The sequence below is a fragment of the Mastigoproctus giganteus genome, chromosome 1 (genome assembly GCF_048544385.1).
Source record: "Mastigoproctus giganteus isolate SK-2022 chromosome 1, ASM4854438v1, whole genome shotgun sequence".
Classification (NCBI taxonomy): Eukaryota; Metazoa; Arthropoda; class Arachnida; order Uropygi; family Thelyphonidae; genus Mastigoproctus; species Mastigoproctus giganteus.
The window spans coordinates 192,837,125-192,863,253 of NC_143575.1; the positions used below are offsets into that span (position 1 = coordinate 192,837,125).

General features: G+C 38.6%; 1 protein-coding gene across 1 annotated transcript in view; it reads right to left on the reverse strand.

Annotated features, from left to right (window-relative positions):
• Positions 1-26,129, reverse strand: part of LOC150091396 (uncharacterized) — a 104,007-nt gene that overhangs the window by 23,953 nt on the left and 53,925 nt on the right. The window contains exon 3 of the mRNA XM_090383651.1: positions 16,897-17,218. Within this exon, the coding sequence (XP_090239777.1) occupies positions 16,897-17,218 (322 nt within the window). The remainder of the gene's footprint in view (positions 1-16,896; positions 17,219-26,129) is intronic.

Consider the following 26,129-nt stretch of genomic DNA (forward strand, 5'->3'; position numbering starts at 1 on the left):
TCGGATCTGTTAGTTCCTCTTGTACATCGGGAGAGATTTTGCATCCGCAACGAACGGATCACAAACCCAGTCGAAATCTTCAAAACTCTCTCCAAAATAATCCTTGAACTTCTGCTGCAAATTATCTAAATGTTATTTAATGACGTCCATCACCACTTTATTACCAGCAGCAAGCGGCCATACAGTTGGGAACATTCAAACGACCCATTTGCAATGCGTTGTATCCACAAATCCCACTTATTCTGAAAGCCTTGAATCTTATCCACACTCGTAAAAAATGCCTGTACCCTGTCCTTAAGTTCAAAAAGGCACGTTAACATTTTCCCACATGACAACCACCGTACTTCTGTTTGTAGCAGGAGTGTGGTGTGTTCAGATCCCATTTCCTGACACAAAACGGAAAAAAGCTGTGGAAAAAGGGGCTGCAATTTGATGAAGTTTTTACTATTTCGTCCTGCACAACCTTCAGAGCATATGGCAAAGACTTGGCAATGGCTTCACAATGAATAAGACAGTGAATCTTGACATCATGGTGCCCAATTTCATGGTACCACACCTTTACAATGCTCTCCTGCACCTGAATCTTACTTGTTGGCTTCTTCTGAGCAATTTTAGACAACATTATGCACCAGTAATTTTTAATAAGGTTCAAATCTGCATTGTTGCTGAGCCAGTCCAACACTGTAATGCCAGCATTTTTGAGGTATGACTGCAACGTTAAGGGAGAAAAATGAGGGAAAGCATTGGTGTAAGTATGTTTTAAGCCTTGTGAGACAAGAAAACAAACTCATCATTAAATCTAAATAGCAATTATGGCAAGGTGCTGAGTCCTGTTGAAAAATGCAGTTTTGGACATCTGTATGGTGATCCCTAATAACAGGTTTCAGGCACTCCTCCAAGTAGCAGTGTAGATTTCTGCATTCACCATTCTGTTAATAAACTTAATTTGCCCCACTTCTTTGCTTGTTATACAACCCTAGACCATCTGACTGGTGGGGAACTTTACAGTCGGTGTTATGCAGTCAGGATGGTATGCCTCTGATTTTCGTCTTCTGACATATCGCTTCCCATCCAAGCCATGCAGGTTAAATTTCGATTAATCAGAAAAGATGACGGTGTCCCATTGCTCTTTTTTCCATGAAAAGTGTTTTAGCCCAAGCAAGTCGCCTCTTCCTCATTTGTTGGGAAAACCAAGGCTTCTTCTTGGCCCGATAGGCACGTAGACCACATTCCGAAAGCCATCTTTGGATAGTTTATGCACATGTTTCAACACCAGAGGGCATCTCAAAGTCTAGTTTTAGATCAGGAACACTAGCATGGCCATTACAAAGGCATAGCCATTTCAAATATCGATCTTGGGAAGGCATAGTAACTCTTGTACGGCCTGATCCAGGTCTTCTCTTCACATCACCGGTTCCATGCTTTTAATTTCAGCACCTGGGATACTGTTGACTAGTGGCAGCCTATTTTATCAGCGATACCACACACAGAAAGCCCTTCCTGGAACAGAACAACAGCTACACTTTTTTTTTTCTTGGTGTCAACTGAACACATGGAGCCATGCTTACACCTCTGCAAAACAGGATACTAATTAGTGTTAATTAGTGTGTATACAAGGTTGTTAAAATTAAAGTATCCCTATGTACATCACCAAGGGTGTCAAGACTAATACACAAGATTTCTAAGAGGTACAAGCTAAAGATTATAATGATTTATGCACCAACATTGAGCCATGATGATGAAGAGGTTGAAGAAATGTACACCGAAATTGAGAGTCTTCTAGATGAGCAGAAAACCCACTACACTATTATTATGGGGGACTTCAATGCTAAGGTTGGAAAAAGGCAAAACAGCGCAGAAAGAACTATAGGAAATTTTGGAATTGATGAAAGAAATAAAAGAGGTGAAAGACGTGGAATTTGCAGAATCTCAAGGACTATCAGTAATGAACACTTTTTTCGAGAAAAGGGTGAACAGAAAGTGGACATGGAAGAGTCCAAATGGATTAACAACTAATGAAATCGACTTCATCCTAACTAACAGAAGATATATTGTGAATGATGTTACTGTCCTGAATAAGGTAAATGTTGGAAGTGATCACAGAATGGTAAGATGTACACTTGATATAGATGTAGGAAAGGAAAAAACTGACTCGAGTAAATAATACAAAGGTCTTTGAGATAACAGAGGAAGAGAAAAAGTAGTATGTACTGGAACTTAAGAACAAGTTTGAGCTTCTGCAGACTGCTCAGAACCAAGATATCGACGAGGAATATTACAACTTTCTGAAAGTGATAAAGCCCAAGAAACCTATAGGGAAAAAGAAATCCAAAGAAGAAAAAATTAGTCAAGAAACACCTGTCATGATGAACCGAAGACGACAAATGAAGAGCAAGAAAAACACTGACAGGGAGAAAATTGAGTATACTGAGTTATGCAAAGCCATTAGAAAGAGACTCAGAGAGGATTATAAACAGCAGAGAAAGCATAATTCCAATAGCAGAAGACTACTATAGAGAATTATACAAGGAGCGAGGGAATGATACCAGCAGTGGGGAAGATGGATTGCAAAGTAGCAACACATACAACATACCCGATATTCTTCCTGATGAGGTAGAACATGCATTGAAGAAAATGAAGAATCAGAAAGCTCCGGGGGAAGATGAAGTTACTGTAGAGTTGTTAAAATTGGGAGGAAGAGACATAACACAAAAACTGGCAAGGCTCTTCACAAAGTGCATTAGAAAAGGTGTGACGCCTAAGCAGTGGAATAATGCAATCATAGTTTTGCTGCATAAGAAAGGAGATAAATCAGAAATTGGAAATTATAGACCAATTAGCTTGTTATCCCACATCTACAAGTTGTTCACAAGGGTCATTACTAACAGATTAGAAAGAATACTTGATGAGAATCAACCAAAAGAGCAAGCTGGCTTTAGGACAGGATTCTCAACTATGGATCACCTTCACGTAATATCACAGCTAATGGAGAAAGCAAATGAATATAAAACACCATTATGCCTAGCATTTGTGGATTATGAAAAGGCATTTGACTCCATACAGCATAAAGCAATGTTTCGGGCACTGGAAAGACAAGGCATAGTACCCCATATATTATGATTTTGAAGAAAATATATGAGAGTGCTACCTCCTTTATTAGACTAGACAAAGACAGTAGGAAATTTAAAATCAAGAAAGGAGTTCGGCAAGGAGACACAATATCTCCGAAGCTGTTTACTAGTGCCCTTGAGGAAGCTTTCAGAAGATTAGACTGGTCGCATAAAGGAGTCAATGTGAACGGAGAGTACCGAAACCATTTATGATTTGCAGATGACATTGTGGCCATAAGCCACAATCCCAAAGAATTAGAGGAAAATCTTAACCAGTTATGCACAGTTAGTAAGGATTTTGGACTAAAGATGAATATGGCTAAAACAAAAGTAATGATGCACAAGTATGCCACGGAAAGGGAAATAATGATTGAAGGAGCAGTAATTGAAAAGGTGGAGTCATATACTTATCTGGGACAAGTTATTAGCTGTAATAATGATAAATGGCTGGAAGTCAAGAGAAGAATAAATTTTGGATGGATAGCATTCAGGAAATATAGTCACATACTGAAGAGCAATATCCCAGTTTGTCTGAAACGTAAAATAATGAACCAATGTATACTCCCCACCATGACTTATGGAAGTGAAACTGGGGCACTCACCAAAAGAATGGAAGAGAAGCTGAGAACTACACAGCGAACAATGGAACGAATCATACTGGGAATCAGACTGTTAGATAAGAGGAGAAACACATGGATTAGGCAGCAAACTCAAGTAAAGGACATTCTTATCAAAACTAAAGAACTAAAATGGTCCTGGGGCAGGATACATAGCTCGAAGACATGATGACAGATGGACTAAGAAAATAACAGAATGGTACCCAAGAGGAGCTAGAAGAAAACCTGGAAGACAAAGGCGGAGATGGATAGATGAAATTCATGAGTTTTTGGGTAGTAAATGGATGGCCAGTGCTCAAAACAGAAGGAACTGGAAAGTTGCTGGAGAGGCCTTCATCCTGCAGTGGATTGAAAATGGCTGATGATGATGTAGAGGGCTCTGGAGCAAGTTCTAAGGCTCGTACTGAAGAGAAATTTGGACAACAGGTACAATCAAGAATGCACTCGCCATTTATTGGAAAAAAAAAAAAAAATTAGTTACAAAATTTGTCACTATATGGTGTTGTGGCAATACAAATCACTTTCACAGCACTACAATTGTTCAATGTGTCCTCCATTTTGGTCAACAACAGTTTCCATTCGAAGAATGGCATTTTCCACAGCAGAACGCAACATGTCAACTGGAATAGCTAGCACACAATGTCTAATGCTGTTCCTGAGATCTGCCAGAGTTTGATATCCTTCTTGATACACATGGTTCTTCAAAAAATCCAACAACCAGAAGTCGCATAGGGTGAGGTCTGGTGATTGGAGTGGCCAAGATGTCTGGAAACAACGCTGATGACCCGTTTGTCTGTAAAGTGTTGCCTTAGCAATCTTTGGACACGATTGTGGATGTGAGGTGGTGCACCATCTTGCATGAATATGGTATCCTGAAGGCACCCACGTTATTGCAGCTCTGGTATTGTGAAATTTGCCAACATTTCATAATATTGCTGTCCAGTGACAGAACAGGTGCGGAATCCAGTCGGTGTTACCCGTTCTAAAATATATGGCCCAATCATGAATTTGGCCATAAATCCACACCACACTGTTACTTTTGGAGAATGCAACGGGATCACTTGGATAACTCGAGGGGTTTCTGTTGCCCAAATGCGACAGTTGTGCGTATTCACTTGTCCATTTAAGCAGAAGTGGGCTTCATCTCTCCAAAGGATGTTCCATGGTCAAGTGATATCTATTGTCATTTGCGCCAGAAATGAAGTGCGTATGTGAAACGAATATCTGTATCACCATGCTTTAGCATGCGCATCTTGCAAAGGTAGCACCACAACACCTGACGCATTACTAGTCTTGCAGTGGAATATGGCATGTCCACTTCACAAGAAACACCTGGCACACTTACGCTACCACATGGCGATTGACTTGATAAATCCATGACAGCCATAGCCACTTCTTCAACACGAGGAATCTACTCGTTTTCGACCTCTACCACCAAGATGTCCTGTTGCTTCAAATTTCGCAATCACTTTGCAGACAGCACAAACAATCATAGGTCCACGACTTATGCTGGAATTCTCTAATATCGGCAGCTGAATTGCTGCTGTTCTGATAGTACAACTTCACTAATAGTGCCTTTTTTTGCAATGTTGTTGGCATTGCTGCTGTAGTGCAGGCAAACATCTACTGTATGATTTTGAAGAGACTGCTTTGCTTTTATACAGTACAGTACAGCTGAGTAGTGGTGCTGTGGCAATAGCTTAAGAATACGCAAATAATGTAAGTTATTCGCATAATTGTAACCAAGATAGTTACGAGCCAGAGTGACACAACACCATACAATGACGAGCCCTATACATAGGGATACTTTAATTTTAACAACCCTGTACCTTTCCAATGCTGTACTTATAGAAACAGCTGATGCAATACCTTGCAATTACTGTCTGATGCAATATACCTTTGCTTTGCAACAAACAAAATGAATGTAATCAAACAATATATGTTTCACTACGAACGTTACTTTTTTTTTATGCCACTGTATATTTGGAGGATCTAAAAATAAGGTTGAGAGGAACGACATTAATCCTGTTAGTAATCCTGGGTATAATGCCATGCGCAAGCACACTATGGGTGAACATCCAGGTGTGAACCAACGCAAGCAGGGGTCGAGGTGTGGTGTCCACAACACAGGGAGGAATGCTGTCCCTCTGTGTTACCAGGCAATGCTAGGTGGTAGATGACTCTCAGCAACCGATGCAATACCACCACTTTGCTTACTGGAGGCTTGAAGTGGTGGCATTGTTGTTGTTATTTGGTTTTTTAGGAGCATTAGCAAGTAAGGCCATATTGCTCTGGGGATATGCAGTGGTCATTCCCTGACCTTTCCGCATCTTCTGTATTTGGTAGTCACGGGCTCGAATCCTGATCTAATCAAGAAGGCACCTCCATAGCCTGGTGGGCAGGAGCAGCAGTGCGTAGCACATGCTTCTTAATTAGACCGGGGTTCGAGCCCGTGACCACCAAATACGGAGGATGCGGAGAGGTCAGGGAATGACCACCGCATATCCGCGGAGCAATATGGCCTTAGTTGCTAATGCTCCTAAAAACCAAATAACAAACAGCCTATAACAAACTAATCAAGAAGCGTGTACTATGCACTCCTGTTCCTGCCCACCTGGCGACAGAGGCGCCTGAAGTGGTGGAACCCATGTTTAGTCTCCAGAGCTAAGTTCCAGTCAACCCCTCCCAACTCTTCCATCATGCAGTATGATTGATGTCTTTTGAGGTTATGATGAACACCATGGCGAGATCCAAACTTCCTTACATTTCAAGGGTACAGCTCTAAAACTGTGTTCGCAGGCCAGCTGCTAGTTAGAACACTGGACTGAACCTATTGGTAACTCTCTAGGAGGCTTCCGGATCAGCTAGTATATAATCTTTCTACCTCTATTCTGCCAGATAGTGACTGGAGGGAGTCTGAGTAGTGTGTATGTGGGGTGGGGGATTGTTGAGGGATTGGGTATATTCTTACCATATGTACGCCATATCCAAAATTTCATTACTTCATACAGCATGTCCCCTTGCCTCCACTTTTTCTTACTATTGAATACACCACGAATTGTCAAACTAATAGAGCAAACTTATCTGCAAAAAGATCTAAACCTCCCAAACACTTCCTAGTTCATTTCACAAATACACGTGGTCTTAGTTCTAATCTTAACGATGTCCATTTCCACTTACAGTCTGCCAAACCTCGTATTTTTTCTGACAGAATCTCAGTTATCAGTTGATTCAATCACTGCTCATCTCAATTGCACAAATTATTCACTATATGATTCCTTTTGCCTCAAAGGTGGTACTTGTGCATATGTCCATTCCAATATTCCCTGTCAGAGACTTGGTAATTCGGAATCTCCTCTTCGATCTTCTCTGGCTTAAAATCTCTCTACCTCATTCTGTAAAATTCATTAGCATTAGTAGAGGTATACGATGCAAGAAAGCAAGCTTATGCAGCATCAGCAAAAAAAAAAAAAAAAAAAACCCTCCCATTTCATTCCTCCATTTGGAACAAATGCCTGTCCAGCTCAGCCTTAAATTTATTTAGGCTATTAACTTCCACAACAAAAGATGGAAGCCTGTTCCACCAATCAACTACCTGCTAGCTAAAGGCAAATTTCCGCACATCTATTCTACAACTATCTTTCCTCAATTTGAAACTGTGCCCCTTCAGGTTCTTAGTCTGAGCAAGATGAAGAATCCCATCAGCATTCAGCTTGCTCAACCCATTCCAGGCCTTATACACCTCAATCAGATCATTTTGCAGGTGCCTTCTCTCCAGGCACTGCAATTTGCAGAACTTAAGCCTTTCTTGGTAAGAGCATCCCTTTGTTCCCCTCACCAATCTTATTGCCCTTCTTTGTACTCGTTCTAGCAACTCTACATCCTTCCTAAAATGAAGCCTCCAGACCTGTACGTAGTACTGTAGGTGTGGCCTGACCATTGTCTTGTATCACCTCCCTGTCCCTGCTAGCAAAATTCCTATATGTCATTGACAAGACTACATGACCTGCCCTGGCAGCCCATTTGCACTGCTCAGCAAACTTCATATTTGGCTGCACAATTCATCTCTTGTCTCTACTGTTCTCCCAACTCCACTAATCACTTGGAACTCTTTGACTTCCTCCAATCCAACTTTCCTAACAGTGAGGTAATTTTCCTTGGTGATTTTAATGTTCACAACTCCAGCTGGCTTCCATTTTCTAGTCACACAGACCCAGCTGGTCGAGATGCTGAGGCTTTTGCAATTACTAATGACCTTGAACAGATTGTTCATTTACCTACCAGCACACCAGACAATTATAACCATACAGCCAACACACTTGATCTTTTTCTCATAAATAACCCTTCTAAGTACATGGTTGAAGTGAGTGGTCCCTTCTCCAATGGAGCCTTTATCGCATGGATATTCCCAACCTCGTGTTGTTTGGCATTACAAGAATGCAAAATGGGATGACCTGTGTGATTTCTTTGCTTCTTTTCCTTGGTCGGATTACTGTTTCAAAACTTCTAATGTCAACATTTGCTCAGATCGTGTCAGTGAAATTATTCTTGTAGGAATGGAATCCTTTATTCCACACTCCACTTTAAAATCTCGTCTTTTATCTAAACCTTGGTTTTCCAATAAATGTGCTAAGGCTGTTCAAGAAAAGAATGTTGCATATCATAATTGGCTTGTTTCCAATCTTCAGTTTCATTTTCTGCCCACACCAAACCTCATAACAATTGTAAAGAAGTTATTAATCAGTCAAAACTAGATTTTGAACAGGCTAAGAGTACAAAATTTGCTTCTTGCCCTAATGGTAGCCAAGAATTCTGGTCTCTTGCCAAAGCTATTGGCCGCAACTTTTGCCCATCTCTGCTCCCACCTATGTCAAAACCAGATGGTTCTATTCTCACTTCAGCCAAGCATAAAGCTGACCTGCTATCCCATAAAGCATCCCATTTTACTTCCAACTCATGTATTAATAATCTTGGTAAAATACCTCCCACCATTCCCATAATGTTCCATTCAATTCCTCCTGTGGTCTTCCGTCAAAAGGATATCAGAAGGATTTTGACGAATCTTTGATGCTAAGAAAGCTAAAAGGTCCTGATGGTATTTCTCCACTTGTTCTCAAAACTTACTCCTGTTCTTTGCTGCCTCTTTTCACTTTCTTATTCCAAAGGTGTTTTTCCTTCTGCTTGGAAATTTGCTCATATCCAGCCAGTTCATAAAAAGGATGACAAATTCCACCCATCCAATTACTTCTACTCTTTCTAAAGTAATGGAGAAATAAATTAACCGTCAACTCAAACTATCTAGAAACCTTCCATCTGATCAACAGTTGCCAGAATGGATTCTGCCAGTGTCGATCCACTGGTGATATTCTACCTTATGTTACCCATTTATGGACAAATTCAATGGAAAAGTTCGGTGAAACACAGGCAGCTGTTCGTGACATCTCAAAGGCTTTTTATCATGTTTGGCATAAAGGTCTTCTAAACAAGCTTCCATCTTATGGTTTGCCAACTGTTTTTTGTAATTGGTTATCTAGTTTTCTCTCTAGAAACACAGGCCTTGTACACTGGGTTGCATTATATCATCCAAGTTTCTTGCGACAACCGACTAACTGGTTAAAATAAATTTATTAAAATAAAAATGATATATATACATAAGATAAAACAGAAATAAAATAAGATAAAAGTGTTAAAATGCAATAAGATAAAAAAAGAGTTAAAATATAATATAACAAAAGCATTAAAATACATGGTAGCTTTCGAAGTGAAGTGCCTCTATCAGCTAGTCTGTGAATGGTGTACTTCAGTATATATTGATGGTTACAATAACACAAGTCAGCTCGGCACGATCATGTATCACGAGTCTGGTGTCAGTAAAGCAGAATTACGTATATGTGGTGATTGCCAGCGCTCATCGCACCGCAATACCGTACGTTCTATAATAAGGTGTAAGTGTACTTCCCTTGTCCAATTCATAGTACTATTATTGGTGGCTATGTGTAGTACTTCAAGCCATGAGCGCTGGTGGTAATCACATGAATAGTCGATGATTTCAATATCCTGTTGAGGATCAAGATTATGCTGCTCAACCCAATAATGTTCGGCGACTGCGGAGCGTTCAAAATTAGCGGTTTTCAGAGACACCTCACGCTCAGAAACCCGATCTTTCAATCTTCTACCAGACTCACCTACATAACACCCTCCACAATCCGGACACATAATACGGTATACAGAACCATTCCGTAGGAAAGGAGGAACAAGTGTTTTCACCTTAGAAATAATAGATTGTAATTTCCTCCCCGGAAGTTGCACATATTGTATATGATGGAGACACAAAATCGTAACAAGACGTTTCCAATACACCCGGCCAGTGTGTATAGGGATGTAGGCGGTAGAGATAAATTGATTGATGCAAGGCGAGTTAGATTTCGTAAGAAATTCTTAAGTCTGAAGCTCACATCTATCTAGAACATGAGGTGGATAACCGCAATTTGAAAGCTATGCCCTAATTTCAGAAATCTCCAATTGTCTGTCACCAGTCGAACTAGAGTGCGGGAGAATAAAGTATGAGTAGTGCTACGTAAGTGATCAGGGGCATGTGTAGAGCCATAATTGGTAAATTGTCCTGCACACATCGGCTTCCTAAAAATGAAAGTTACTAAATGTGAATCCACGCGTTGGACTAACACGTTCAAAAAAAGGAAGGGTATTATCAACCTCTAGTTCAATCATAAACTGAATGACGGCGACAGGGAATTGAGATATTGCAGCTGCCCAGATTTTGACCCCCGGGGTACAACTGCAAAAATATCGTCAACATAACGACACCAGAAAGTGATAGGAATAGGTAAGTCCAAGAAAATCTAACTCAAGTTCCTCCATGGCAATATTGGCCACGATAGGACTAACAGGGGCATCCAAAGCTTTGCCCTGTATCTGGCAAAACTGAGTCATTGAACATGATACCCCCCCCCCATTAAACACAGATTGAGAACAGTACAAATATCATCTGTAGAGAGCAAGGTTCTATCCCCAATGTGGTATCCCTGCTCAAAAGACGTCTTACACAGTTAATAGCCTGTTGTACAGGAACAGAAGTGAACAGAGAAACCACATCAAAGGAGACCATAACCTCGCTCTCAGAAATAATAAAATCTTTAATAATATGCAGAAAATGCATGCTACTGGAAACAGTGTAAACAGCTTTCCCAACAAGAGGTGCTAATAACTTGGCAACATGTTTAGAAAGTTCATATGTAGGTTTATTACAACAAGAAACAATGGGCCGTAAAGGAATATCAAGGTTTATGGATCTTTGGAAGTCCATAAAACTGCGGGAGTTGACAACCTGTCGCATGAAGCTTCCAGCGGACATTCTTGCTAATCTTATTAGCTAAAAACCAAGAATGCACAAGTTTATTAACTTCCAACTTCTCCAGCACTTTCACAGGGGAGTCTTGTAGTTTCATAAACCACCTGATCCTGTAATAGAGCGAGGGCTTTAAGAATGTACTCCAACTTGTCCAGGACAACAGTGCGCCGCCCCTTATATATGCAGACAAAACTACAATAGTGTCATTTTTCCACAAAGAAGAAAGTGCTTCCCGTTGACATCGTCTGAGGTTATTAGTAATAGGCCAGATGTGCTGCAAAATCGAAGCTGTTTTAAAGCGAATTATGTTAGCAGTCTCTTCAGGTAGCTTGTCCAAATGTGTAATGCACGATTATGGAGGTTTACAAGGAAGGACTGCAAACCTCATGCTGAGAGTCAAGAGATCATGTTGCACCTGAGATAATTGTTTGCTAAAACTGTTTGTTTGTTCAAAACAAACCGAGTTCTCTCATATGTGTGTTCCTAGCAGTATATGCTTCTTGTAATAAAGCATTAAATTTATTCTGCAATATGCTTCAGTCACATGCATGGTTTGGGAACACAAAACATGAACCACTGTAGAAAATATAAGAGGAGGGACCAAACCTCTTAATTCTTGCATGAGCCTGGATTTGTTCATGATGATCCTTTTCAATTCTTAATGAATACTACCAATCCAGATTCTCAATGTTTTCAAACCAAAGCAGGCACGCCTCATACGGTCACAGGAAAACGGTTCCTTGAATCTAAAACCTCTGGGAATAAATACAATGGGCTTTACACCGATGGGCAAAGTGTAAATGTTGTCTATTACGGGCTTCAGACAAACAATTTCTGCAAACTGACAGTAACACCATACATTAAATGAACATTAGAAAACAGGCCTTGTGCACTGGGTTGCATTATATCATCAAAGTTTCTTGTGATGATCGACTAACTGGTTAAAATAAATTTATTAAAATAAAAAAAAAAAAAAAAATATATATATATAAGATAAAACAAAAATAAAATAAGATAAAAGCATTAAAATACAATAAGATAAAAGAGTTAAAATACAATATAATAAAAGGGTTAAAATAAATAGTAGCTTTCCAAACGAAGTGCCTCTTTATCAGCTAGTCTGTGAATGGTGTACTTCAGTATATATTGATGGTTCAATAACACAAGTCAGCTGGGCATGATCATGTATCACAAGTCTGGTGTCGGTAAAGCAGAATTATGTACATGTGATGATCGCCAGCGCTCATCACACTGCAATACCATACATTCTATAATAGAGTGTCAGTGTTCTTGACAGATGTGAACCACCTCATGTTCTAGATAGATGTGAGCTTCAGGCTCACGAATTTCTTACGAAATCTAACCTGCCCCACGTCAATCAATTTATGTCTACCGCCTACATCCGCTATTATTCAGGTGTATTGGAACGTCTAGTTAGGATTTTGCATCTCCATCATATACAATGTGCTACTTCCAGGGAGGAAATTACAATCTATTATTTTTAAGGTGAAAACGCCTGTTCCTCCTTTCCTACAGAGTGGTCCTGTATACAATATTACGTGTCCGGATTGTGGGGGGTGTTATGTAGGTGAGTCTGGTAGAAGATTGAAAGATCGGGTTTCTGAGCATGAGGTGGCTCTGCGAACCACTAATTCTGAATGCCCCGCAGTCACCGAACATTATTGTGTTGAGCAGCACAATCTTGATCCCCAATGGGATATTGAAATCGTCGACTATTCACATGATTACAGCTAGCACTCATGGCTTGAAGCACTACAAATAGCCACCAATAATAGTACTATGAATCGGATGAGGGGAGTACACTTACACCCTATTATGGAATGTACGGTATTGCAGTGCGATGAGTGCTGGTGATCATCACGTGTACGTAATTCTGCTTTACTGACACCAGACTCGTGATACATGATCATGCCCAGCGACTTGGGCTATTGTAACTGTCAATATATACTGAAATACCCCATTCACAGACTAGCTGATCAAGAGGCACTTTGCTTCGAAAGCAACTATGTATTTTAATGCTTTTATCTTATTTTATTTCATCTTATGTATAAATCATTTTCATTTTAATATATTTATTTTAACCAATTAGTTGGTTGTCGCAAGAAACTTTGAGTTTTCTCTCTGATCACTCACTCAGGGTGATGGTAGATAGCTCTCTGTCTTCTTCTAACTTCTCCACTAATGCTGGTTTTCCCCAAGGGTCAGTTCTTTCCCCCACTCTTTTCCTCTTGCATTTTAACGACCAGAAATCCTATCCATAGTTTTGCCGATGATAGCACATTGTATTCCACTTTCCAGTTTGAGAAATGTCCTCCTGCTCAATCAGCTTCAACTTCTCGAATACCCGCTACCAATTTCTTGAATACCAATCTTCAGGTTATTCTCCAGTGGGGCAAAGACGACTTAGTTGATTTCAATCCTTCTAAAACTGAGCCTTGTCTTATATCTCGCAAAAAGGATTCTTCTGCTGCTATGCTTATCTTTGGTGACACTCCGATTTCTAGGTAAGACGATATATCTATTTTGTGGATTATCCTGACTTCTAATCTCTCTTGGCACAAGCACATTACAAATATCGCTTCCTCTGTATCTAAAAAATTTAGTTTTCTCTTTCGCTCTCAGTGTTACTTTTCTTCCAAACAGCTGTTCACTCTACAAATAGCAAATCTGCCCTACCATGGAATATTGTTCCCACATCTGGGGCGGTACCCCCAAAACCTCTCTCAGGCTTCTAGATTCCATTCAGAAGAAGGCAGTTAGGTTAATTAATGCCGTTTTCTGGAACAAGCTTCCTTCATATGTATTTCCTGAAAATTATAGTCTTCAGAAGTTCAAGTCTAATGTCAACAAATATCTTCTTTCATCTTCTCAACCTCCAACCCATGCACGGTACTAAGTACTATAGGTTCTAATACCTCTCGTGTTTGGGGTTTTCATAAAAAAAAACAAAAAAAAAAACAAAAAAAAAAAACTGTAATTCTGAAGACCCTGTGATCTTGGTGCCCTGGAACAACCACACCACTAAACCTTAGTAATCTGGCATTGACTGAATGAGAACCAATGTGTTTGATTATGGTGGTAATGACATCTTTTGAGCAGCAGAATATGAGCAATTATTTTAAAGCTGTATAAGCATGTGCAGCATATAAAATGTATATAAAAAATGCAAATGACCTATTTTCTCTCATTTAGAGATTAATGACAGGAAAATCTAAAACACCTTCAATCCTAATTGTTGGATAAATGGGATTATATTGTAATTTCAATGACATGAATTTTGCTGGTTTGGGCAGAAATTTGTTTAACTTGCCCAATTTTGCACTATCTCCCCAAGGAATATGACAAAACTACAGCCAGGCCTCACATAACGCGAGTTTGATTAACGCATTTTTCAGTTACCGTGATTTGAAAAAAAATGACACCACTTTTTACTTTATGCAATGCAAATTTCAAGTTAATGTGATCCTTTTTATGTGATAGTTGAAAAAGATTCGAATCACGCACTAAGTGTCTGACACCCAATAAACAGGCGTTTGCCCGCTGCCCACCTCAGTGTGTTCCGTCAACCATTGGAAGTAGACATGTTACTTGTTTGTCTCCTGCAAATAGGTCATGTGTAGACGTATTTAAAAATTCTAAATTTTCTACCCCTGTTAATTATGGATAAAAGAAAGAGTGAAAAACAACGTGGTTGCAATTAAAAAAAAAAAAAATTTAAAAGTTATTACCTTAGCTGAAAAACGAAGTTATTAAAAAACATGAAGTGGTGCAAACCATGCAAAAATCGTAAGAGATCTAGGATACAGTGAGTCCACCGTATGAACTATCTTGAGCTGTAAGGACGAATATAAAGAAAAAGGTAAAGTTTTATCAACTTCTTTTGTTTTACAAAATATCAGAAACAGAACTCCAATAATGATTGAAATGGAAAATCTTTTATCAATTTTGATGGAAGATTGCAATCAAAAAAGAATGCCATTATCTAAGGACAATATTCAGAGCAAAGCTATTAACATTTTTACTAAGCTCAAAGAAACAAAACATCAAGGGGAGACTAAAATGTTTGTTGCTAGTTCAGCGTGGTTTGAACATTTCAAAAATCGAGCAGGACTGCATAATGTTAAAGTAACAGGGGAAGCTGCTAGTGCTGATGAAGATGCTTTGGCCAAATTTTCTGCAGAATTGCAAAAAATCATTCAGGATGGTGAACATGACGATCGGCAAATATTTAATGTAGACAAAAACGGGCCTATTTTGGAAACAGATGCCAATTAAAACTTATTTGGCTGCAAATGAAGCATCACAACCTGGGTATAAAGTCTCAAAAGGTCAACTAATGCTTTTATTAGGAGGTAATGCTGAAGGGATTTTAAATGGAAGCCTATGCTTGTGTACAGTACACAAAATCCTAGGGCTTTATAAAAGGATACAGCCATTTAACTCTTCCAGTCATTTTGCGTTCAAATAAAAAAGCATGGATGACCAAAGCCCTATTTGAAGATTGCTTTATATCTTATTTCTGTCCAACAGTTGAAGCCTATTGCAAGAAAATAATCTTATTTTTAAAAGCTCTCTTGCTTTTAGATAATGCACCTGGACATCCTTCTGCACTTGGTAACTTAAATGAAAATGTGAAAGTTGCTTTTTTACCAGTGAATAAAACTTTGTTATTGCAACCCATGGACCAAGGGACAATTGCAACTTTCAAGGCTTACTATCTCTGTAGAACATTTGCTCAGGCACTTGAAGCTACAACAGGAAACAAATACAATTTCTGTACAAGAATTTTGAAAAAAATATAACATATGAGTGGCCACTGAAAACATTCATGCAACATGGGAAGAAGTGACAGCCAGCAATATGAGAGCAGTTTGGAAGCACCTTTTACCCCATTGTGCAAACTCCTTTTACCCCATTTTAATGGCTTCAAAGATGCAGTTCAAAAAGTTATTGAAGACATAACTAATACTGGTAATGACCTTAGTTTCAAAGGCTTGGATACGGCTAACGTTCAAGAATCACTGAATTCGCATTTAGAACAGCTAAGTGACAACGATCTCATTCAAAATATGAAAATGTTACCACAAAGGAGATAACGGGAAAAGAACTAGGTGAAATCTTTCGTATCGCAGAGAACCTTAAACAAAAGGTAATGGGTGTTGATCCTAACATCGAAAGGAGCATGTTATTTCGCCAGGGCCTAGAGAAGCTTGTTGTCGGCTATCGGAAATTGTATGATGAAAAAAAGAAAGCCAAAACTGTTCAAACACTTCCATAGCAAATAGTTAGTTTCTTCATTATGTATTTTATGCAATAGACATTTAATTCTATAATTATTTTTATTATCTTTTACATGGTATGCAGTTAAAAATTTATTTAAAAAGGTATTTTTAAAATTCTTTATGGACATTCCTGAAGGTCACGAACCAATTATAATTTTTCCCATTGATCATTATATTTGACTAACGTGTTTCCGTTTTTTGCAATGTGCTCGTGGGACGAATTAATTGCGCTAACCGAGGCCAGCCTGTATCTAAATACATTCATTACCACGGGCTGAAAGCTTTTTTTTTAACATTATAAATGTAGCATAGTATTATGCTATGCAATGACAGTAGGTGATACAACTGACAATAAAGTTGTACTGAAACCTACCAACAGCACCCCATCCACACAAGGAGTATTATGAAGAAAAAAAGTTGTGCTCATAATGGCAATAATATGATACAGATAACTTAATACAGTTAAATTTTAAATAAAATGACAACATAACACTTACTCTCTTTACCAGTAAACCTTTATCTTCTAAGACCTTACAGTTTTCAGTTTTCATAGAAAGCTTTCTTGCACTGTCATTCTTATTACTTGATTGGAGGGTATCATTTATAAGCCTTATAATTTTTCTGCTACTTTCTTGTGATGACTTGCTGATGTCACTAGCTTTTTGTGTCACTCCATCAGCTCCATTAGAGGGACGAGAACTTAACCTAATTATTTTTCTTTCCAGGTTGATTGCCGATGGCTTTGGCAAAATATCATTTACTGGTAATATGGGCAAATTAACTATTCGTGAGATTTTGTGTGGAGGTTCTGAAGATAACCTGATAAAAAAAAATGCATACTTCAATTAAAAAAACCAAAACAACCATCAAAGTTTTTTCTCATAAATGAAAAATCTTCAACTTTCACTTACTTTGTTAAACTGATAAAGATATTTTTACGTTTAATTATTTTCATTATGTATTTAATATCACAGGTATAAAATCCCCACATAAAACAACTTTGAAAGTTTCTCGCTGCTTGTTTTTGGATTATTCTGGTTTTTCGGACAATAAATCCTATTATCCATCCAAGTATGAATTATCAAATAAAGTTCATATAGTCCAAGAAAAAAGCATAAATATATTTTTATCTATGTATTTTTTGTAGGTTTCAAAGTAGCTAGAAAACATCTCAGAAAGTAAAACAGACATCCCAAGACTATAGATAACATATAACAAATACAACTTATCGTATTAGCATATGGCCAGTGACCACAGAAATCAGCAGCCACATAGTAGTTGGGAAGTTTAGCCTAACTTACCTACTGTTCTGAGCCTCAGCATATAATTTATTGAGAAAAAAGTTCAACTATCATGACATGTTTTCTATTCAAGATGTCTATAATTGGTTGGTCCCTTCAAAAGCAGCTTCACTGTATGCAACAATGAATGTGTACCAGGTTATTTTGGTTATTTGGTTTTTTTTTTTTTATGAGCATTAGCAACTAAGGCCATATTGCTCCGGGAATATGCGGTAGTCATTCCCTGACCTTTCCGCATCCTCCGTATTTGGTGGTGACGGGCTCGAACCCCGGTCTAATCAAGAAGCGTGTGCTACGCACTGCTGCTCCTTCCCACCTGGCTACGGAGGCGCCCCTGTGTACCAGGTGTGTGTGTGTGTGTGTGTGTGTGTGTGTGTGTGTGTGTGTGTGTGTGTGTGTGTGTGTGTGTGTGTTTTACAAGTATCTGTGTTTCAGCTGCCTCTTAACAGCCAAACCAACAGAAAAATCTAAGATGTCAGATGTTCATGTATAATTAATACCAAAGATAGCCTATACTGGAAGCAATACTAAAATTCACATAGTCATCATCCCTAACAGATATTTAATTTTTTTTTTAGTTGTAAAGACCATGAATTCACCTATAGTTAAATACAGCACTGGTGAAGACATATCTTAAATACAAGTTTACAAGATCTCAATTCAGGAAGATTTGCTGGAAGAGGGACAGACGTAACAATTTTAGCTACTGACATCATAAAGATGTATTTCTACACAACATACACTGCTGTTATGCCAGTATTTATATAATGTATCAGTTATCTCAGGTCATATTGCACTGTGTATCAGGTTTGTACACAATGTATGTTCATGAGATAATTTGCATGTTCTGCTAGCTGAAAACCCAGGAATAACTCAGGTAGTGGATAATACTCCCTTCACCTGATATCAACTAACTACACTGTAGAGGACTTTTAAGAATTCCTCCAGTCTCCAACAGGACTCAAACTCAGACATCTCCAAATCAGAAATGTGGCAAAACCAAGAAGGGAGGGGAGAGATCAGTTTTGTGTGTGGAACTGACAGAGGTATTTAATGCTTTGAAAGGTTTGTTAAATAAAAAAATATATATATGATTGTTGTAAATAGAATTCTTAAGTTTCTTGATTTGAGTTTTGTAAGCTACACTGTTTGGAAACCAGATATTTGCAAGTAGTGTTCAGTGTTTGTCAGTTCCAGGGATAGCCTGATCAAGGTGTTTAAGGGTACTGAAAAATTTAAGTAAACGAAATGTTGAAGGAGTTTTTAAGTAAATCTCATGACAAATTTAAATTAAGAGAAAATAACTGCAAATTAGATATCCAAAAACTTTAGTAAAAAAGTGACGGGATGCTGGAACCTGTTAGATAAAACTTTCAATATGCACCTACACTTGTACTTTACGCAATGCAAATTATATTAATATAATGCATCCAATTATATTAAGGGGTTGAAAGTTTATCTATATTTAAGAAGGGAATGAATAAAAGCGTGATAGAAATAAAAAGGTGATGTTAATTACTTTATTTAATTTTATTTAAACTTTATTTATTTTTTGTCTGTGTTATATAAACTTGCTTCCTTCCATTTGAAATAACAGCAGTTGTTAGTTATTAATTATTTTAACAATAAGCAATTTCAACAGTCAATAACCTATACTGAAGTAATACTAAAATTCATGTAGTTATCATCCTAGCAGATATAACTTTTTTCTTTCTTTTTTTAATAAGAAGTCCATATAATGCAACCACTCTACAGTTAAATAAAGCACTGGCAAAGCCATTTCAAGTACTGGTTTAGAGATCCCAATTCAGGAATATGGATTTGCTGGGAAAAGGTGTAGAAATGAGTAATGTTAGATTGACAAACAATGTATTCCTACCAGTGGCAGCCAAGTATAAAATGCCAATGAACTATGGCACTGCCACAATAACGTTAACATCAAAAAAAAAATTTATTTTTTGTGAGTGTTAACGTTAACACACAAAAAAATAAATAAATAAACATATATACACTTTTTAATTCATTATTCATTTATGCTGTATTATAACAACCTATGCTAAAAATGATTAAATATTTCATTGAAGACAAAAAAAAACAAAAAAAAACTCAGCACCTACGTGAATTATGAAGTTTTCTTTAAACAAGTTTTCTTGTTAAAGTGTATAACTTCTCATGAGACTACTTTGGAGAGGCTAAAGTTCACTTGTTTTATATATGTAGCATTGTTATTTATGGCCACATTTCATAATTAATATTATTGATTAGGGAGGAAAGAGAAAGAGTCAGAAGTAGAAGGGAATCACCAAGAAAGAGAAGATTGATGACATCCAGTGCTCAGGACCCTGGGTATGCCAAGCCCATACTCACCAGATGTGAGCCCCTTGACTTGTGGCAGAGAAGAAAATTATGTATGGGATGCATATAAAGTATCAGGTAATACACAAGCCTATGGTAGATATAAACTAGTCTGTAATTGAGTCACAAAGGAAATAGCACAATTAACTTAATTCTTTTCTGGTTTTCCTAAAAATGGTTTCCAGCCTAACCCAGGTAGCCCTAACGTGCATCAGGTTTCAGCAGTATTAATGCAGAGTGACCATTTTCAAATTATGTGTTTTAATTAAAACAAATAATTAATACATAACTATAGTGGTACACGTGATACGGAAGTTGTATAAAGGGAACTCGTAGAAAACACTAGATACCGAAAAAAATATATATATAACATAACTGTTTTGGGATATAACTTAAGGATTTAATTTTTGTTTTGAATTTTATTGAATTAAATCGGAATCATGACTCTGACCAGAGCAGCAAAGCAAAAGGCTCAAGCTAATGGGAGTGCTGTGGTTCAGGGGAGAACTGAGGGGGGCAGTTGCCCTCTGAATCACAGTCTATTAAAATGCACTGTTTGCTTGATGTTTGCGGAGCAGTCGGGTACGGGACATGATATTGCCAAGGGGAATGTCTTTGTGTGTGCACGATGTAAGGAGTGCAAGGAAATCAGGCGACAACTCAGCGTTGTTATGGGCCTTTATGAGACCTGAAGGACAGGGTGGATGCCCTCGAAGGAAATAAATTGAGGGGCCCATCAAGCTCTCAGCTGCTCACATCAACGCCAGAGCTTGCACTTGGTCATCAGGCAACACAGAAGCAGCCCCCTAGGCAGAATGCGCTGGTCCCACAGGAACTAGTAGTTGTTGGTGACTCTATTGTCAGGGAAACGGGGAACATGCTTTGTAAAAAGGATAGGTGGAATAGGACCAGGGTATGTCTGCCAGGGGCAAAGGTTGATGACGTTGTAGAGTGGATATCATCTTTTAAGGGCACAAAAGGTGATATAGTTGTACACGTTGGCACTAATGATATTAAGAGTAGGAGACCGGCGGAATTACTTAGCAAGTACAGGTCACTGTTGAAAAAAAGCCGTGAATTAGGGTTGAACTTGAAAGTGTCTGCAATTCTGCCCAGACACGATAGGAGGGAGTATATGATGAGAGCCTTGTCGATCAATTCAGCCCTGGAGGGATTGTGCAAGGCTCAAGGGGGAGAATTTTTTCAGCCTGGACTGTACTTGTTAACAGGAGAGATTGCTTCTACAGGGATGGGATACACTTAAATAGAAAGGGTGCAAGAATTTTTGCTGATGCTGTCGAGGCAGTGTTAGGCGGGTCGGAAAACTGCTAGTTGGGGGGGATACAAGGACTAATAGATTAACAGTAGCCAGTGGCAGAGGTGGAAGTGATTCTTGCACTGCTTCTATTGAAATGAGCAGAAGTCTGAAAAACAGGATGCAGGATATTTCAGAGACTGCTGGTAGTCATTGCGGTACAAGTAAACACATGGGTTGTGTTAGGGTAGCTAAGAATAGAAACAGGTGCATGTATACCTGCGTGTACACCAATGCTAGGAGTTTGGTAAATAAATTTGATGAATTTGAGGTATTGCTCAAAACATCAAAGGCAGATATTGTTGAGATATCAGAGACGTGGTGTCACACAGATATAAGTAATGTGGAACTGGAATTTGGGGAATACAATGTGTATAGAAAGGATAGACAGGACAGGAGGGGAGGAGGGGTTATGCTATTAATTAAGAAACACATAAAGTCCAAGGAAGTGAAGCCAGTCGACATCGATGGACAGGGCAGCGTCGAGTCAGTTTGGTGTGACATAAGCATAGGGAAATCAAAATTGAGAGTAGGAGTGTGCTATAGGCCTAATGACTCTGATGAGTATAATAAGATATTGTACAGGGAAATAGAGGGCCAGTAAATCAGAGAGTCTTATAATGGGGGACTTTAATTTCCCAGATATTGACTGGAATTTGTGGGTTGGTCACTCGCACACCAGCAAGGCTTTTGTGGATTTATTGGATGATTGTTTTCTACATCAGCATGTTCGTGAGGCAACAAGAGGGAGCAATACTCTTGATCTGATTATCAGTAGTGATTCCTCATGCATTAAGAACCTGCAGATAAATGAACCACTAGGTGGCAGTGATCACAGTGTGTTGAAGTGGGATTTACTCAAGGAGGTAACTACCATCAGAGGTAAAGGGAAGGGTTTTTGTTTTCGTAAAGGCGACTATGATGGTCTGAGACAGTATTTATATTCTATACAGTGGGACCAACTGATGATGTTACCAACAGCAAACTCAAAATGGGAAGCATTCAAGGAACTAATCTTGGAGGCTACCAGGCTTTACATACCAACTAAGAAATATTGTTCAAGGTTTAGGCCTAAATGGTTGTCAGATGAACTAATGAGACATGTGGCAGAGAAGAAAAATGCATGGGATACATACAAATTAATGGGTGACATGGAAGCCTATGATAGATATAAGTTGGTCTGTAACCAAGTCACAAAGGAGATTAGGCAGGCAAAGGCAGACTATGAAAAATCCTTGGCAAAGGATGCAAAGAAAAACAGAAAAGAGTTCTTTACATACTTGAACTCAAAAAGGAAAGGGATGAATCAGATTGGTCCACTGGATATTGATGGTTCAACAGTTGAGGATCCTGCTCAGGTGGTTAACAATCTAAACGAGTATTTTGCATCTACATTCACGCATGAGGAGTTATTCAGGAAGGAGAATGATGTAGGTAAAGTAAACATTGGCAGTGAGCTGGATGATTTTGTAATAACTGAGAGGAAAGTGGAGGAGAGATTGTTGGGGATAAACATAAAAAAGGCACCTGGGGTGGATGGGATCTATCCAGTTATATTAAAGGAGGCAGCAAAGGAAGTAAGCAAACCCTTAGCCATAATTATGAGAGCTTCCTTGGACTCAGGGGAGGTACCTATGGACTGGAGATGTGCAAATGTGACCCCAATTCACAAAGGAGGTTCAAAGGCTGACACAAGTAATTATAGACCTGTTAGTTTAACTTCTGTTCCAGGTAAATTAATGGAGGCACTGGTTAAAGAAGCACTGCAGGATCATCTAGACAAGAATTCAGTTATAGCTCAGACGCAGCATGGTTTTGTTAAGGGCAGGTCTTGCCTGACCAATTTGATTGGATACTATGATGTAGTCACAAAAGAACTGGATGCAGGGAATAACTTTGATATTATATATTTGGATCTTAGAAAGGCTTTTGATACTGTTGCACATGGAAGACTGCTGCACAAATTGGAGCAGTGTGGCATTGGAGGCAAATTGCTGCTATGGATAAGGGGATGGTTGAGTGGCAGAAGACAGAGAGTGGTAATCAATGGACACTGCTCAATGTGGACTAATGTTATTAGTGGAGTTCCTCAAGGTTCAGTGTTGGGTCCGTTGTTGTTTTCGGTGTTTATGAATGATATTGATGATGGGATATCAAGTTTAATGTGCAAGTTTGCAGATGATACAAAGGTTGGCAGGGTCGTTAAGGACAATACTGACGCTATGCTGCTGCAACAGGATCTGGACAGGTTGAACAGATGGGCTGAGAGGTGGCAAATGAGGTTTAACATCGACAAATGTAAAGTGCTGCATATGGGAAACAGTAACCCCAGAGCAACGTATCAACTCTGCGGTACTACACTGACAGTGGTGGAGAATGAAAAGGACCTGGGGGTAATTGTGCAGGCAGATATGAAGTTCTCTGAGCAGTGCAGACGAGCTGCAAGAGTAGCTCATGGTGTCTTGTCAATGATATACAGGAATTTTTCTAGCAGGGATAAGGAGGTGATTATTCCCTTGTATAAGGCAATGGTAAGGCCACATCTTGAGTACTGTATACAGGTCTGGAGGCCTCATTTCAAGAAGGATGTAGAGCTGCTGGAACGGGTACAGAGAAGGGCAACAAGATTAGTAAATGGAACAAAGGGTTGCTCTTACGAAGAAAGGCTTAAGTTTTGCAAATTACAGAGTCTGGAGACTAGGCACCGGCGAGGTGATCTGATAGAGGTGTATAAGGCTTTGAATGGTTTGAGCATGCTCAATGCCAATGGGATTCTTCATCTTTCTCAGAATAATCACCTCAGAGGGCATAAATTCAAATTGAGGAAGGACGGATGTCAGATAGATGTGCGGAAATTTGCCTTTGGCCAGCGGGTGGTTGGTTGGTGGAACCGACTTCCATCACTGGTTGTTGAAGTTGATAGCCTAAACAAATTTAAAGCTCAACTGGACAGGTATTTCGAACGAACGGAGGGGTGAAATGGGAGTGGGTTTTTTTTTTTTTTTTTTTTGTTTTTTTTGGCTGATGCTGAATAAGCTTGCTTTCTTGCATCATATGCCTCTGCTAATGTTCTACAAGATGATCTGCAAAGTATATATATATGTTATAATTCACAGATCTTCATATTATAAATATAATATTTATCTTTACTATTTGATATATAGATATTAAATGAACCTAAATAAAACAAATTAATCTGCATGTCTGTTGTATTTTCTCTTCTTCTTCTGAGGGAATTACATAGATCCAACCAACTGGATAAATTCTGCACCTGAGAGTGTGCTAGACAGTTATCTACCTGAAGTAAAATTTTTCTATTTTTTTCCCTTAACTCATTGTTCCAAATGATCATTTTCAACAATACTTGTTTCGTTAAAAAAGACCATTCATTCATGATATTATTTGCATATTCAACAGGCAGCTATTTTATGTTTTTGAAACAGCACAGTTTTTGTGATTTTCTAATAAGTCTTTTTTTTCTTCTCATGTTCACACACATTAAAACCATTACTCTTAGTTCTTTTGTTGCCAACCCATTTTTTTACTTTTAAATTTAAAAATTGCATTTGGTGCCAAAATTATAAAACACTCTGGTTTCATCTGCATTATAATTCTTCAACCAACCCCACATCTTCTTCTGGTAACCTTTCTTATATTCTACTCAAACATATTTTACCCATTCACTTGCTGTTTCATAATCTGCTGACAGGGCTTCTGCAGTACCACATGTTATGCTGATTTTTAAAATGATAAAGTCATCTATTGTTACATGTGTAATTCTTGTACCTTAATTCTTTTTTTGCAATCTTTCTACTTGTACCTTTAAAATGGAGCCGTAAATGTGGGAACCAATGTTTCTCAACAGGGACTCATCCAAAAGGTGTTTCAGGTTTTATTTTCTTTTTTGTAGTGAGGTTGTTTTATAGTGCACACGTAATCACTTTGTAGATGAGAAATCAGAAAATGATGTTAAATCCCAATAAAATTTTATGCACCTCTCAACATTTTTTTCACCACAAACACTCTCAAATGATCTCAACTTTCACAATTCTGCCCTTCAACATGTTACTCAAGGGAAATTGTTGTTACTCCACTATTTTTGTCACTGTACTGTCACTATATGCTACAGCAAGTTCGGTTTCCACTAAGCGCTTAATTGAACCCAATGTTTTTTGCTGGTCTTGATATTGCTAAAACAATGTCATGTGTTCATCATCATCAGCCATTTTCAATCCACTGCAGGATGAAGGCCTCCCCACCAACTTTCCACTTCCTTCTGTTTTGTGCAATGGCCATCTATTTACTACCGACAAACTCATGAATTTCATCTATCCATCTCCGTTGTTGTCTTCCAGGATTTCTTCTAGCTCCTCTTGGGTACCATTCTGTTATTTTCTTAGTCTATCTGTCATCATGTCTTCGAGCTGTGTGTCCTGCCCAAGACCATTTTAGTTCTTTAGTTTTGATAAGAATGTCCTTTACTTGAGTTTGCTGCCAAATCCATGTGTTTCTCTCCCCACCAACTTTCCACTTCCTTCTGTTTTGTGCAATGGCCATCTATTTACTACCGACAAACTCATGAATTTCATCTATCCATCTCCGTTGTTGTCTTCCAGGATTTCTTCTAGCTCCTCTTGGGTACCATTCTGTTATTTTCTTAGTCTATCTGTCATCATGTCTTCGAGCTGTGTGTCCTGCCCAAGACCATTTTAGTTCTTTAGTTTTGATAAGAATGTCCTTTACTTGAGTTTGCTGCCAA